The 17,882-nt window shown below is 38.7% G+C and overlaps 1 protein-coding gene across 1 annotated transcript in view; it reads right to left on the bottom strand.

Annotated features, from left to right (window-relative positions):
- Nucleotides 1-16,408, bottom strand: part of ptgfrnb (prostaglandin F2 receptor inhibitor b) — a 63,833-nt gene extending 47,425 nt beyond the window's left edge. Inside the window, exons 1-3 of the mRNA XM_044019628.1 lie at nucleotides 16,064-16,408; nucleotides 1,951-2,063; nucleotides 1,571-1,829 (exon numbers count right to left, since the gene is read on the bottom strand). Coding sequence (XP_043875563.1) covers nucleotides 1,571-1,829; nucleotides 1,951-2,063; nucleotides 16,064-16,115 — 424 coding nt within the window. The 5' untranslated portion in view covers nucleotides 16,116-16,408. The remainder of the gene's footprint in view (nucleotides 1-1,570; nucleotides 1,830-1,950; nucleotides 2,064-16,063) is intronic.
- Between the last annotated feature and the right edge of the window lie 1,474 nt (nucleotides 16,409-17,882).

Genomic DNA, 17,882 nt, shown 5'->3' with positions numbered 1-17,882 from the left:
AGATTTGTCACTAGTAGCTAAAAAAAAGGTGGTCTGTAAAGTCGCTAAATGTAGCGACAAAGTCACCAAATTGTCAACACTGTTGTTTGGTCTGTTTGCTTCATCATAACTTTTATTATCTGTCTTTATTTCTCTTTATTTCCCCTGGCTTGGTTCATTCTCCCTCAGTTTCTTTTATTATATCTAAAATGTGTACAGCGTCTGCGTTGTTGGTGTCGTGTTACAACGTCACTTACACGCCTGGCAGCATTTTGACTAGTTTTGTGTGGAAGGAGATATTTCCTGAAACAATGCCCTGTTCACTGGAAACTTTTTGTTTTTTTAAAACGGCAAACGAAACAGAAGCAGAAACAGAAACAGATGTAATTAATACAGTTCTCCACAAAGTTTGGTTTTTCCAACATAAATCAGCTGTGTTTATGATGCTGATACACACAGCTCTCTACACAGAAACATTTCACTGAACATTTCGCTGCGTTCGTTATCTGCCATATGATGCTATTTTTATCCTGAATTCTAGCCTAAGCATTTGACGTTCACATTTTCACATTTTCACATTTGACACAAGCCAAGTTCTCCCACCTGACATCTGCTCCCCACCATGAGTGCGTGAGTGAGTGTGTGTGTGTGTGTGTGTGTATAGGACACATAAAAGCTCTGTAGAGTATTGGTTCATTTAACAGCCATTATGATTTACTAACATAGCCAGCTGGCTTCATATACACAAACTCATACTCTTAAACCACATAAAAGACCAAAAAGCCTATAAGTTTCATTCCAAACAATGGTAAATAGTCTGTATTTATATATATTTAGTCTTGATGACCACTCAAAACTGCTTTACACTGCCATTCACTCACACATTTATACAGCACATCTATGTGCAGCGCATTTTCTATCAAACATCTTTTATATCCATTCACACGCAGCCGGCACAGCCGCCAGGAGCAACGTGGGGTTAAGTGTCTTGCCCAAGGACACATTGGCATGTAGACTAGCGGAGCCGGGGATACAATCGAACCCACAACCTTCTAGTTGAAAAACGACTTGCTCTACCGCTGCGCTACAGTTGCTCCTGCTAATGCTAAAGACTAATGCTGTTTTTCATTTTTAAGGGTCGTGAGACACACAGGTGCTAATGGGATGGTTTCCATGAATCAATATTTACTTTTATAATTTTTGTTTGTTTGTTTTTTACCTGTTCTGTCCAAGCTTAGACCAACTGTACCTGTTTGAATTGATTTTATTATGTGGGGATTGCATCAACGTCTGGTCAGCTCTTAGTAGCAGGCGGGCAGTAGGTTCAAATGTATTATTTTATAACTGATTTTATATATTATTGGAGTTTGCAATTTTGTATTTGCATTTACCTCCATAATGCAAACAAACAAAACAAAAGCAGCCACTTTTAGTCTTTTAATTAATATGTTCTACCTTGTGGTCCAAGAGTGCCAGACATGTTTTGACGACAATGTGTTAATCAAATTGTAAATTATGTTTTTGAGTGTAAAATTGTTCTAAAAAAAACATTGAAAGATATTTGCACACAGAAACACACACACTCTCTTACCAATGAGCTGGACCTGAGCCTCATAGTTTCCACTGATGACAGAGTCGGTACTTGGCGTTTGACACCAGTACAGCCCTGCGTCCAGCGATTTCACCTCTGCTATCTTCAGCTCCACCTTGTTGTCCTCAAGCCTCGCCACCGAGATGTCGCCCGATGCGACGCGCTTGCTGAGCGATGGGTGGGAGTAGCTGTTGTCAAAGGTGGAGATTATCTTCAGCCGCACCGCACTTGTATCCCTGGACATCATCCACTCAAAATCCTGCAGGTCAAACAGATATTTTTGCTATTAACCTAGATGTGTTTTGCATGTGTTCATCCACAGATGCAACAGAGAGTTGTTTCCTTCAAAGCTGTGGAAATGTATGAGTAGAAAGAACTACCTGCTCACGAGGTCCCGAATACTCATAGACATCACATCGGATGGAGACTGGCTGACCCTCCACCCGGATTAATGGACCAGGAGACACTTTCACCACTCGGGCCGAGCAGCAACCTTGACAAACAGAAAGAATATGAACAACTGAGTGCTAAATAAATTACTACTGAACACTTTTGAATCTGATGACTTAATACCTCTTTCTTTGTGGCCAATACTGATGACAATATTACAACATCAGTCCAATACAGAAACTTTCTATTTGGTGAACCCAGACGGCACTCTATCGTGTGCCAAATCACAATATAAATCTTGACTAATTTACTAATTTACAGCCATATACGAAACACCTAATATCATTTTAAATCAGTAAACAACCGGTAAATGGTTCACAACTTAATTTTACTTCAAGTTATTTATAACATATACTCACAATCAATCCCAATTTTTCTATGCTACATTACAATATAAGTGACTTTTTTATATAATTTGTCGATTCCATGTCATTTTAATAAATATACTGTATATTATTTAATATATACTATTTAGTGTATTACCCAAATGTATTCTGTATAATAAATACAATTATTATTAATTCAACAGCCTTCAAACCAGGAAAAGTCCTTACCGATACCTTATTACGATATGGCGATATTTTTTTTTACATTTTGTCCTTAGTAAAGTAGTTTATGCGATATGCATGTGTCTTGGAGCATGTCAAATTTCAAGATTTCCCCCAACATCCAATCCAGTGATTCCAACTAGTATCTGACTGCTAATGATCAGTTAACTCCTAATCCCCGCCTTCCTGAACTTTAGTCTGGATTCAACAGCCGAACAGTGTCTACAAGCTGAATGTGCTGAATGAATAGGGATTTTCTGAGTCATATTAAATGATAGCTGACGCATTTGTTCTATTAAGAGAAGTCCTGATGACTAACAAACAGCCGTGATGCTACATCCTCATCAGCCACAAACTAGAGGTTAAAGGATGACAAATCTGACACACATGGATCAACCATGTTGCAACATGAAAAACAACACGTACACACAGGGCTTGTCGTAACTTGAGTGAGTATCGATAATTGTGACGATGGTGCTGAAAAATCTGATTCTCTAAGCACGGGAGCATATTCTTATGGTGAGATTCTTGAGTCTGGCCCTTCCAAAAAGGCTGAAATTCACAGCGGCGAGTGTGGAAACACTAAGTAAGAGTGTTAGAACTCTCACTGACATTCCAGCTGAGTGAAGCGTGTCACAACAAAACACAGTCCTACTGAGCTGGTTGGCTCACTGACACCAACACTGTGCTTCCTGGTTCTGCAGGCCATCATAATCTCACATACACATCTCAGCTGAAGTTAAAGTGGGAGATGCTACATTATTAGTACATATCAGTATCAGTATTGACAAGTTATCCACTGTATTGTTCAGTAAAGAGGAAAGTAAGGCTTATGGAGTGCAAGATGGGAGAAGTACAGGGTACTGCGTATTAAATGCTGGACATACAGTATTCTTAAATAGACACATGACAAGAAAAACGCACACATATACAGAGGACAAAAAAAATTGCACAAAATCTTAAGATTTAACAAGTTTTCAATGAATTCCACAAACTATAATCTAAGCAGGCAAAAATCGAATTATTATAAACTAAATGAGAAATAAACAATGAACGCCCTGTTGAATTAACCAGAAATACAAAACCAGATTCACAGACGAGCTGTGGATGTTCAGTGCAGCGGTCTCTGTGTGGAACAATCACTGATCTGTTGTGTTTATTCAAGTAAAAATAGGTTGTTTTCTCCACTCTTTATTTTACGAGTCAATGTTTTTTTCAGCCCTGTGTGAAATCTTACAGACAGGACGCGTTCTAGTGATATCTAGTGTATTTTCAGACTGACTTTAGTTACTTTTCATTGACAGTAGTTGGTAAAACTGTCAAACAATCTCAAAACACAAGAAAATGAATGACAGCGCAAGAGAGGGCTAGGAGTATGACGTCACCGTTTTCCTAAAGTATCGTATTCTCTGTCTCCATGGAAACTCGAGGTCAGCATTTTGAGATTTCCCCACTCTGGGAAGTGCTTTTGACATACAGTTTCAGGTCCTAAAGAGTATTATCCTAAACCATTTCCATGTGGACTGCCCCTTAATCATCAATTTAATAATTTGGCATTTTTTCCAGTGAGAGTGAGTGGCCCTCATTTATCAAACGTGTGTACACCAAAAACTTGGTGCATGCAAAGATCCACAATTATCAATACAGATGTTGGTTTAGCGTACAATTAGATCTCACACCAGCTCAGGTGTACGCCAGTTTGAAATCACAGTGGACAATTATTCATTATTATTATACGTATAGATCATACTAAAACAATGTAAACTCACACAGTGATGCCTGGACTGACAGTTAAATGATATACAACACGCAAAATGTTGAATTTTGTTATCGTTAAAAAGAATAATAATATACAGCCATATATTCAGCACGTCAAAATATGTATCTTAAGGTGAAGGAGTCTTTTTCGTCGACAGACTACAGATGACATAAACTGTTTACTTTAATTCAGTCCGCAATTACGCATGTGGGTGACAGTGGAGCTGGTGAAGGGCAGAGGGCTGTGTCTGTGAGCAGGGAGGAGAATTCTAGAGCTGCAACTAACGATTCTATTCATAATCGATTAATCTGGGGCAGTGACTAGATCAGGGGGGCGGGACTAGATAAGCTTTTGCTTCTCCCGCTTTCCCTTTCGGTTAAGTGTATTGTGTGAACTGCACTGTTGTGTGTTGAGTGATCTAAATGTCATGACCGAAATAAACATATAAATAAATAAATCTGTCAATTAATCGTTTGGTCAATAAAATATCCTAAAACCTAACAAATTGCTGATCGGTGTTCGTCAAACCTGGAAATGAGGATGTTGTCAAACGTTTTGTTTTGTCCACAAACCAAAATCATTAACTTTTAATAATTTCTTTGATATCCAGAGCAAAGAAATTAAGAACACATTTAAGAAGCTTAAACAATTAGAAATCTTGTTTTAATCATGAAAAAAGCTTCAAAATAGTTGTCGATGAATTTAGTAATCGATTAATAATCGATGAATCGTTTCACCTCTAGACAATACATATGTTTGGTTAGTAAGTTATTCAGTAAAAGAAACACTGTGCAACATTGATTTAGCATTGATTTTCTGATGTTCGTATAAGATTTTATATTGCATTTATTGCGAACAGAGAGCAATTTATGTTTAACTGGCACATTTCTGCCCGTTTCGAAACATCAGAGTCCAGGGTCATGGATGTGGAGGTGAACCCCTTTCTCAGCTGGTGGCCGCCTGGCTCTGTGGAGCTCCAGGCCAGTTCCTGAGCACATGACACACACATCTGATTAAAAAAGAAATACATGTCCAGGTGTATGTAGAGTCTGTGTTGATAATAAACTTAAAATATTCAAACTCCGCAGTTTAAATATTTAACATTATCTGGCTCCAGTGCAGTTTTTGAAATATACTGATATATTTTCATACGCAATACAGGATTAGACAATATTATTTATATCGATGTAGTTTATGCTGTGCTGAAATTATACTAGGAGGTAATTCAGTTTTGTTTTCTGTTTCGTCTGACTGTCGCACCCTACTCCTGTGCAGTGAACGACAACATGCAGAGCGGCTCAGACGGAGGTCAAACTTCTGAAGAGGAGCTTGTGATAAAGAAGAAAAAATAATGGCTCCGTTATTCGGAGACGGTTTGAATTGAAACGGGCAGATGAGCAGCAGAAGCATGTTTTCTGTAGAGTGCCAAAAACAGGTTCCAACTAAAGGTTCGAGCTCGACTAATCTCTGTCACCATCTACAGCAGCGTAACTGCTGTAGATGGTGACAGAGATTAGTCGAGCTCGAACTTGTGACTGATAAAGAGTGTGTGAAACTGCGTCCTGAAAACAAGTCTGAGATGGCTCTCTAAATAAAAAAATAAAAAAATAAAAACAGAAATAAATAAATATGGCTATGAAATAAATAATTATTTCTATTTATATATAAATATATATACACATATATATATATACACATATATATATATGTATACACATATATACCTTTTTGTTTGTTTTTTTAACTTTATTTTCATAAAGTCATTTATTTTACAGTATACAAAGAAAGAAAGAGAAAACATGAGAGAAGGGCACAGATGGGCGAAAAACAAATAAGCAGAGGGGAGATGAATCATAATGACAACATGTGTACATTTTAAGAGTTAGAGCTGGATTCAAGGTTTAGGATCATTTCAGTCCTTTTTGATTCACTTGTCCATAGTCTTTTCTCCACAGCAAAACACGCCGGAGGCCTTCTCATATAGGTGTACGATAAGCATTGAGAGAGTACATCGAATGGCACAAAAAAAAAAGGCCACTTATTTGGGATGAGCCATCCTTTTCCTCCAGTATGTAGTGAATTTGTCCATGCACATGTTAAAGGGAAAGGTCAGTTTTTCCATGTCATATATTTCTTTAACTTTTCAGGGGACTTTTATTTCCCAACAACGCTTTTATTAATTTCCGGAGAAGCACCACATTTATTTCCAATCGCTACATTTATTTCGAATCCTTGTATGCAAATTAGGGGCCGTGGTTAATCATAGATCCAGATTTATTTATTTCATAGCCATGTTATTTCAGGGGTATATTTAGTTATTTCTGTTTATATTTATTTCATTTTGACTCAGATGGCTCTCCATAGACTCCAGCACCGAAACAAACCACTACAAAATTAATTTACTCGTTCTGTGCCTTATGAAAGAACAAGTGAGAAGTGGGGCAATATCACTAAAGCAGTGGCCTTCCATATCGCCATGGACCTGGTCCCAGTCGCTACTGTCACAGGACGGCTTCCAGCTGGTGGAAGTATCTCACGTCGCACTGACCACTGACATGTGGTCCAGCAGGGGCTGACTTGACTGAAAATACCAGCTACTTTCCCCAAGCCCACACCGGGGTGCATATAGCTGAGGCCCTCCAGGATACCCTCACAAGCTGGAAGCTCGACCCAATGGGACTAGTTGCTATAACAACTGACAACGCCATTGATGTTGTCAAAGTGGTGCAGCTGAACGGGTGGCTGAGGATGCAGTGTTTTGGACACAGACAATATTGAATACATTGATTTGGAATAATTAAAGAAGTGGTCAGGTGTTAAGTAAAAACCTTGTTTACAGAAAGAACCACAACAAGCATTTTTATTTAATACATATTTAAATGTATTAAATTTTGTTTCATGTAATTTCATGTAAATTTCTGTTAAGAAAGGTTCCCCTGTGACATTAGTACATGTGGCTTTGACCCAGAACTGTCTTTTTGTCATTACTTCACAAAAAAAAAATATCGATATATATCTTATATGGCCAAATTTTGACATATGATTTTTGGTCCATATCGCTTAGCCCTAGTGTATACCAGGATTTGGTGGCATACGCACTTGAATCACAGGTTAGACTTGCAGGAAGGTGATATTTACACGGAATCAGCAGCAAATAAAAATGATGATGAAAAAGAAGAATAATCACAGCAGATACTAGGGCTGAACGATTTTGAATAAATATCTATTTGCGATTATTTTGACAGGCAATTGCGATATCAGAGAGAATGGTTATTTTTACATCATTATTATCATTTTAATTTGTGTGATATTTGTGCAGATGTGTGATATTTTGACACACAAAATATTGCACGTCGGCCATATTGTGATTTCGATTAAATGTCGATTAATTGTTCAGCCCTAGCAGATACAAAAGGACATCACACCACATGCTTGGGACCTAATGATAATGTATTAAATCTATTAAGTTACCATAGTACAAGGGTTCACCATCACACTGTCAAACAGAGATAGGCCGTAGCATTAATGTTATCAGGACACACATTTCCTGTAAAATGTGTCAAAATATCTGCCACAAATAAGGCTGACTTCTCCAAATGTTTCCTATCGTAGTGTGGGACAGTGTTTGAGTTGAGTCCAATTGACTGTATGCTAAAATATACACCAGTTTCCTGACTTCTGGTTAGTTGTGGTTAAAGAGAAACTGGGGCTGCAACCAATAGTAACCATGGCAACTACTGATTTGGGCGACATATCAACACATGGTTTTGTCAAAAAAACTATGTCATGTGCATGTAGCAAAGCACAGGACATCTCTGTATGCATCATAAGGAACAGACGTACACAGGCTCTCTTATTATTGTGCAGCTGCAGCGGCTCTCACACTAAGAGGAATAACTCAAAATAAGCAGGGTGACACCTGTCACCCTGACGCCATGTAGACGGAATGGGAAGTAAAAAAATTAAATGAATTATCATGACATAAAACCAATCATCCTAGACAAGTCTAGAAATGGAAGATCCATCTGCACCAATGAGAGAAAAATTTTATCAAAAATTGAAGGATTTGGAGAATGATGACACCCCTACCAAAAACAAATATGTATGCATATATATATATATATATATATATATATATATATATATATATATATATATATATATATATATGCATACATATATATACACACACACACACACACACACATAAATCTTAACTGTACAAATTCTGTTTATTTGTTCAGACCCAAGAAAAAACTCCCTTGACCCATCTGTGGGTCCCAAGCCAGTGATTGGGAAACACTGATCTACTACTCGACCAATGGTGATTCAAGTATAACATGAAAAATATTTTTTCATCCAATTCTTTTATATAGCAATTCTGTCTTTTAACACAGGATTTAACTTTGTTTCCAACATATATTTCCTCCTCAGGCCTCAAAGCAGAAAGCTGGAGTGGCTCCAGCTGTGGATAAAGTACTTCATAAATAAGGCCTGTGATTGTACGGTCTAGCGATACTCGAGCAAGTCCATCAGTACTTGAGTTTTTGGCAGTTGGCCTGGTGCAATGTGGGAAAGCCTGCTGCTGACAGTGTGCTTTTTTTCCTGCTTTAGTAAGTCACTGTGAAAGGAACGCCACATAAAACCTGCTCTATGTTTCGGTGTCTATGTTTACCATCTCTGTCAGGACCTGTCGATGGTTTAATACGTCTCCGACGTCACATCACATGAGCCATAAAGACGCTCTGCTGCTGCTGCTGGTGACGGACTGCTGCTCGCCTAGGAGCCTGACACATACTGTATAATGTGTAACACTCCCGAGCTGTTACACCAAAGGAGCTTTAAATTTTACAACAAGGCAGTTGTTTTAACTCAAGCTGATATTACAAAGTCCGTCATTTGATTCAACTGCAACACTTTATAATAAGGGTACATTAATTAACAGTTAGTAAATGCTATAATAAGAATTACTAACTGTTAAATAATGTTAAACTAAACATGTGATAACTTCATTAAGGTATTAATTTATATATTATTCAAAGGTTTATAATACTACTTGTAAATTCAGTTAACACTTAACAGCACTACTTACTTACTTAACTATATTTAAGCATTTATTTACCATTGTTAACCGTTATCAATGCTGCTTGTTGTGACCCTTAAATATACTAAACATGTGTGGAACAAGTTTCCCCCTTTACAATAAGGGTCACAAGGAACATTAATAAAGGGGAACTAGAACATTTTGCGTCAACATTTTGATCGTGCCTGGTTCTTGGTGCCAATGTGAGAAATATGTTTAATTTAGTTAGACAGATATTGTGATGTATCGCTATATGAATACATTTATTATGACATAATCGTTGTATCGTTATATTATTGGCATTGTGGACCGTGCGTATTGTATCGTGAAGTACCCAGTGATTCTCACCCTAAGGGATGTACAGGGCTCCAGACTGAGACCAAAATTAAAAAATTTAAACACGTCAGCGATGTTGATAGCCCTGCGTCCTGCATCTCTGACACAAATAATTCAGAAAGGACGCATTTACCCACAGTGAACATAAAGTAATTGTGCTGCCGCATCGGAACAGAGCCTACACAGACCTGCCAATCTATACGCATTTTGCGTAGCAGATACGCATTTTGACATTAAACTACACTACTACGATGTGTCACTTCAAACTACGTGAAAAGGAAACAGCGGCTTTCAGTTCATCACACTTATTCTACACTCTCATTCATTTATGAAATCATATTTATGGGACGCATGTTTTACATCTTACAATAAAGTTCACTAGGAGTATTGATAAAGGTAAAGTGTGCTTAGGTAATGCTTAATTGAAGTAATGATTATTTAGTGCCACTTAAGGGAAACTTATATCCAAGTTTACACACACAGAAACCAGAGAAACTAAAGAAAATCACTTAAAGTTTTCAACAGTTATTCCTGATAATAATAGTAGCTTGAAATACGATTTAATAACTTCATTAACCTGAATGTCATTAATAAACAATCAGTTAAAATATTACTTAACTGTGTTTATAATGTTTATAACAGTATTAGGTAATGATAATTAGTGGGACTGCTGCAATCCCACTATGTTAAATGGATCCTTATTGTAAAGCCTTATCTATTCAACTCAAAAACATCCAACATGAAGCGTCTGAGGCTCTCAGATACAGCTGGGTGCAAGTTTCTTCAGTCCTATATTCAAAATTCAAAGTTAATTGGTATTAAGTAGATTATCCAACCTCAGGTAAGAAGAACTATTCTTTTTTTTCCGTCCTATCACAAATTGACTGTAACATACCAGTACAGTAAACCTGCAGTGTATATGTGTCAGCTAAAGAGTGATGGGGCCATTTGTCACTGCATATGAGAGAGTTGCTTGGCCAGCGGCTGAGGTATATGATGTCTTTAAAACTCAATTTACAGAGACAAATACTCCACAGCCAATACAGCCTTAGAGACACAGAGAGAGGGAGGGAGTGAGGGACTGTGATCACCAGAAATTCTACATCCAAGATCCTTTACTGTATTTGTTGTTGTCATTGTTAGGGATTCAGCAATATTCGGTATTTTACCAAACTGTACGATACACCCTATTCAGTTCCAGCCAGCCAGCCAGACTCCGGCCGTCGTCATCATCGTCATCATCCAAATAGTTCTGATATTCAATAGTGGGGGGGGGCGACGGTAGGTCAGTGTTAGAGCGAGTTGTCCGAGCGAGTTGTCCGTTGTAGGCAATGTTGTTTTCATCAACCATGACGACATTATTTATTTCATGACGATAACGAGACAGTGACGAGATAAACATGGATCACTGATGACTAGAACATGACAAGACGTGTGTGAGTTTTCGTTGACGAGACGGGAATGGACATAAGTGATTGGTCTGTCAGACGTTCAAAATGCGTGACATTTCTGCTTATTGTGTGTGTAATCTGTCAATTAAAACCTTGGGTCAACATCGCCGCCAACCCCCCCGCTTGGTCGAAACACCGAAACAACCCGACAGAAACAGGATATTGTGATGACGGATGCAAAACTGCGGCTAGCACGCGTCCGTCTATTCCTGCTTAGAGTCTGTCCAAGAACAGTTTGGAACACCGACGGTTCCAATGAGATGCACACGGTGGAACAGCACCTATTAAATGCTGCTGAAGTCACTTTGCGCAAAAGCGAAACTTGGCTGCATACAGCACAGATTATGAAACCCCCGTGAAATTCACTTCACAGCACTAAAATGTTTTGTCTGGCTGCACCAGATGAGCAGCATGGATCTTCGTTGTACGATATGTTCGATGAGATCCTCCTAAATATTTTCATAGTTTCTTAATTGATTTATTATTGGAAGCATGAATATTAATCCATACAATTTCAATTCCTTGACTTTAGTGAGGTAAGCACACATAGGCCCAGCCATAACAACAAAAGATGAAAAAACAAACAATGGTCTGGTGTGTTTCCTGATTTTCGGTTTCAGCCAACAATTTTTCCTGTCAGTGAATCCCAAAGTTTCACCCATTCGAACCCCTTCACTCCACTGGCGGTTGATGGTCTTTGAAACAGGGGAAGCTTATTTCAGGCCCAGTTATTTATACATAAATTCTTCCACAAATTCTGCAAATGAAATGGTAGTGTAATAGTGTTTTTATTTACAGTTTATATGTACAAATGAGTATGTGCAAATTTGCCGAGCAAATGACACGCAACAACCGGATATTTGTCAACAAACTTCCCTCACAAAATCCACACAGGCAGAAAAGGATTTGCAACACTGTCAATCAAAAACTGGTTCCTTTCAGACAGTTCCTCCAATCATCATGTTCCATTGACTCAGAGAGAAGCTGAGCTTCCATGGAAGTGACATTTTTGCAACATTAGTCCAATCACTGTCAAGCGTCAACCCATAGAGAACAAATGAAGCTGAGCTTCAAGTGGTTTTAATATGGCGGTTGCTACAGGAATAGGAAGTTACATAAAACAATCCATCATCTGTGATAAATAGCTCACTGAACAAACTAGACAGGTTCCAAAATGTTCTTGTGCACGTTTAGCATTGAAATGTAAATACAACACAGTACATTTGACGACATTTAAGAGGAAGCTGAGCTTCCCTTGCCGTCTTAGAGGAATTGCCACTGCTTCACTCGCACATTCATACATCACGGAACGCAGTTTTAGCGCAAAATAGCGGCCTCCGTAAAGCAAGACACTTGCCTAAAGTTCATATGAAAGGCTTATTCTAAGGATATGAAAACATAACTATTTATACTTTAAACTTTTTACAACAACTTTAAGAGGGCTAACATAGGGTTTATTTTCAGTCCTATAACTTAGAAATCTGACACATATAGAGAGGTCATGTCTATGAACAGTAAGTAAATATAAAATATAAAGTAAATTATTATTTATGAAGACGTTGGACTGCGGTTGAAATGAAATAAATAAAGGTGAAATAAATAATCCCAAATAAAAAAAAAACATGTTCATTTATAGTAAAGGTGCTTTTATATTCTTACCATCTGCTTGTTCAAACTGATCAGGTTAGTGTTGGGTGTCGGATGACACGGAATATGAAAGCCAAGGTCAATGTATTATTAGTTCTCAATCTAAAAAACAGACGTGTACTGGCTTAATCATCTTTTAATTTATTGATATGGATTTAAAACTGAACTACCTGTTGGTATGTCCAGTAAATGGTCTTTTTATTTTAGTTTTCAGCTTTTCTTTGAATTAATGCAGAAACATTTGAAACTTTTTTTAGGTTTTGGGTGTACACAAGCAAAGGGTGTACATCAATGAGTGGGATTGAATTACTGTTAAAACACACCTTGACTTGCAGTATAGAGCTCCAAATGCCATGTTACTAAGTGTCACAGCGCCATCATGGCAATCAAGGATGCTGCAAAAGTGAATGGGACCGGAGCTGGATTTAACCCGTCAGAGTTCACTGCACACTTAAAATCGACAGAGTTGACCGACAGACCAAACATATATATCTGATCCTTATAATGCCCATGGTGCTTTTTTACTAGATTGTAAACAGCGAGAGAGGACATAAAACCAGTCCTGCAGTATCTTTACATCTTCAACTTCTGGATTAACCTCCCTTCACCTTACTCACTTAGTCACTGAAAGTGGAAAATAAACAAACTGGAAGGTAAACAAATGGACACAATCTGGCTTTGTGAGTTTACCAGCTAAAGATAGTGCTGTTGTCACTGGAAGTGTCACATTTTATTTATGTTTATTTCGGTCATGACATTTAGATCACTCATCACACAACAGTGAAGTTCACACAATACACATAACCGAAAGGGAAAGCGGGAGAAGCAAAAGGCTTATCTAGTCCCGCCCCCATTATTAGTATAGTGTTAGCATTAGCAACAGGCAGAGTAATGTAAAAACAAAATTGCTGTGCAGACGATCTCTTGTTAAATCTAAGAGTTACTCAGCACTAAAACATTAACACAGCAATTATTGACATTACACTGCTCGTTGCTAATGCTTATATTATGCTTACGTGACACTTATCCTTCCAGTGACAACAACACTATCTTTAGCCATTTAAATAATTTCTGTGAGCACGTTTCATAGTAGATCTGTGGGTATCTGGTAAAATGCTCTCCTGTTAGCCTGTCTCTGACTGTTTTGGCACAACATGTATCCACCATCTTCACTTTTATGATTAAACAACCGGCAAAGAGATATATTGCCTTATTTATGTTATGTCTAGTACAGTGGAACAGTTCAGTTCAGCTTGGTACGGTACATATGGTACAGTTTGGTAAGGTACATATTTTGTTGCATTTCCATTACGAATAGTGTCAAAATAATCAGCCACAACCATTCCATTCTTTGGCAGCCTATTCCTTGGGGTACCAAGGAGTCAAATGTATGGTATGGTCAGGGTGGAGCTACCTGGTTGGGTGACAGAAAAACACCACTCCCTTGCGATTGGTGTAAATATCCCATGGAAGTCGAGGAGAATGCCCACAGTCTATTCTCAAAGCAACAAGACGTCAATGTTGAGACAAACTGCCACAAACCAAGCAGGAAAAAAAATAAATAAGAGCTACTGGATGTCCTCCCTTGTTGTGTCGTATTTTATGTCATCATCCGTTGTTGCTGCACTGGTGCAACACCACATTAAGCAGCCATTGGGCACAGCCCACACCCCGCTTAGGGGGTTTACCATTCCAAACTGTGCCACACTGTACCAAACCGAACAGTACGATGATGGAAACACAGCATTTGTTGTATGAGGTAAGCTACTGGAGCTCCATATTAGATAAATGTGGAGAATATGATCTTTACAGTATACAGAGGTACAGTATATTATAACAATATCAAACCAGCTGTCATGGTATGATACTCACAGTGCGGGTTGATAGATGAAGTGAGAGTCTGGTGGTTTCAGATAAATGAACCACAAGTCTTGGTATGTGTCTGACAAGTGGAGTCCATGTTGACGAGGCAATTTGTACTGGGGCACTTTTGCTTCTACAGTGCCAGAACATACAACACCACAGGGGAGCTGGCGACATTTGATCATCTTACACTGCACTAATTTAAGCCTCTCTCCGTCTCTCACCCTGAAAAGAGAGAACCACTGATATGCTTCCAAACATAAGGCAACTTCAGCACTGGTAAACCTTGTTTTACCTTGTTGGTCTCTGAAGTAGAATGCCATGTCTAATCACTGACTGAGCACTCGACCTTTAGTTCCATCAGTCTGCTATGACTATGGTATGGATACAACACATATCATGACCATTATCATGACGGCCTGCCCGGGGTGGCTTTTTATGTGCCCCAGTCAAAACAGGTCACCTTATGATGGTTGACTGAATTTAAAAGAAGGCAGATGGTAGGCAACATAACAAACTCACTTTCACTCACTCACACACACACACAGGCTGACCTCCATTCACTTGCACAGCCGTAATACAGCACTATCCCTAACCTTAACCATGACCAGTGCCTAATCCTAATCTTAACCTAACCACAATTCTAACACTAAACCAGTGCTTCAGAAATTAGGTTATGCCTCATTTGGACCCGATTTTCATCTACAGTACTACTAGTCCTGACAAGGTCAGTGTTTATGACAGAAAAGGTCCTATAGAGGAAACAAATACAATAACACACACACTATAAAGTCTTCATTGTGAACTTATCTTGTACCGGTGCTTTAATTGCAGTTAATGAGACAAATAGCATACATGTCATCTATATGCAGCCAGTCGTGTATAAACATTGGCGGTTAATTTAAATGGAAAATAGGTTCGGCTCACTCCACAGGGGAGATTCCAGTGACGAATCCCATCTAGATACATGGCACTTATCACACGACGTGATTCAATACACCGATTACATTTTTTTCCCACTTAAAATACACGTCTTTCTGTGGTTGCACTGGTGAACTACGTCCATCAAAATGCCCAAAGGAATATAGCAGAGCGAACCACGAGATAAAGTTCAAAATGAATTGGAATGAAATGCTGCTTCTTGGGTTTCATGTTAGCCGATCTGGCTAATGGATGTTAAGTGTGTAGACCGTCCTTTAACTGAGCTTCTACGACAACTGTGTGTCCGCCAATAAGCAAATGAAGGCTAAATTGACAAATTCCTTTACAGGGTTTGGTTTGTAGTTCTGCTGAGTGGTATACGGCGTCACGTACCGGAGTTCATTAGCGTTCAACAAGCAAAAAAACCTCTCTTACCCCACATTAAAATCCCAAAGACGACTGTGAGGTGAAAGTTATCCATTTTCATCCTTCTCTTCTTTGACACGTATCCTTTTCCCCTTAATTTCACCCCCTTGTTCCCTTTGTCCTACGTGTGGGGTGAAACCAGTCCTCCCTCGCCGCTGTCGGGCAGACCAATAAAACTCTTAGATGTGTGCACACAGCTCGAAGAGCACGCCACCGCACAACACCGCAAACCACCGCACACCGGGCGGAGCCGCACAACAAATCCGACACACGCCGTGGCGCTTAATCCAATCCGAAATCCCAAGGGGAAGCGTTTACATGTTCCACACGCTGGACAGGTTTAATATGGGTATGTCAATGACAGAGAGAGAGAGAGAGAGAGAGAGAGAGAGAGAGGCTAGCCGGAAGTTAGGTGTCGGTCTTGTCCCAGGTGGAGAGAGAGAGGGAGAGAGAGATCAAATCTGCCTGTCCTATTAGGTATTATTTACTTCGTTTACATGAACACAAATAATCTGATTACTGAGTTTATTTAATCTGATTATTATGTTATGTATGCTCCAAAAATTGAAAATTTCCCCACTGTGGGACAAATAAAGGACTATCTTATCTTATCATATCTTATTTAAAAGGACATACTTGGATTTTTTTAAAAATTTTCTATATAGTTATAGCCCAAGGAATAAATACATTGATTTTAATTGTGATCTTTTTTACAGATATTGATTTATTATTAACATTCTTTTTTTCTTTTAAATTTGTGAGATTGTATTGACATCCCAGGAGTGCACAGATATTTCAGGGGCCCAAGTGAACAAAAAGAACACCCCTTTAAAAAAAAAGATCACTCTACAGCTTCTGATGTCAGCACCGACCGAGGCCTACAGTGAGACTAACTGTAAAACAATGTCGACACAAGTGTGGTGACTGGTTTACGGCAAACACCAGCACGAGGGAGGGGGCAGGCTAGGGGACGGTCGTATTGCTGGTGCGGTCATTCAGACATTTTTAAAGCAACAACACCATGCAATGGAAAGACACATTTACATGTTCATTTTGACACTTTTGGTATAAAAGTTGTTCAGTCCACATGAGGAGTATGAAACTATATTTCAGTTCTGATCTGTTCAGTTCTGATTTTTTTTGTTGCTGTTACTTTTAATATTTTGCCTGCAGTCTGGCCTTTTAACAAGGTTTGACACATTCCTGTTGTCAGCTACTGTCTCAGACAACATGCTGTGTATTTACACAGCCTGACTGGGCAGGTCAAAGTTCACCGCTCAGTTAGGGTCTGCATGCATGAAGAGAAGAGCGGGAGGAGGTCGAGAGGAGGCAAGAAGTTTGGGTTTGTTAGCTAGGGGGTCAAGGGTCAAACCATGGGTCATTTGCTACAATGTCTATGCAGTATATAAACTAACACACAATATAACAGTCAACAGTGGTCATCAGAGTTACAGTATACATTTGACTCTGGTACAATTACCAGTCAATAACATTGCTGTACATGATATCTTTCGCACACAAACAGCACAAGGTGATTCTGGTCACAATAACAATGGCTCTGCTCAGTTCAAGTAGTAAGAAACTGATGAGATCACTTTTTATTCCCATGCTTTTACGACTGTGACCTTTCAAAATTTCAAAACGGGCCATTATCTGTCCATTATCTTCGCATGTTCATGTTGTGTCAGATCTCTTTAGCATCACTCAGTCTTATCGCTAGGTAGACTAGAGCACAATGCTGAACTTCATTTAATAACCTTAGTTCGAAACTCTTCCTCCAGGTTGTAGATTGAAGTTGAACTAATGTTATCACCAAATATGCTTAAAT

Source organism: Solea senegalensis, linkage group LG2 (genome assembly GCF_019176455.1).
Source record: "Solea senegalensis isolate Sse05_10M linkage group LG2, IFAPA_SoseM_1, whole genome shotgun sequence".
NCBI classification, from domain to species: domain Eukaryota; kingdom Metazoa; phylum Chordata; class Actinopteri; order Pleuronectiformes; family Soleidae; genus Solea; species Solea senegalensis.
The sequence above is the reverse complement of the archived record's forward strand: the minus strand, read 5'-3'. Positions and strand labels throughout refer to the sequence as shown.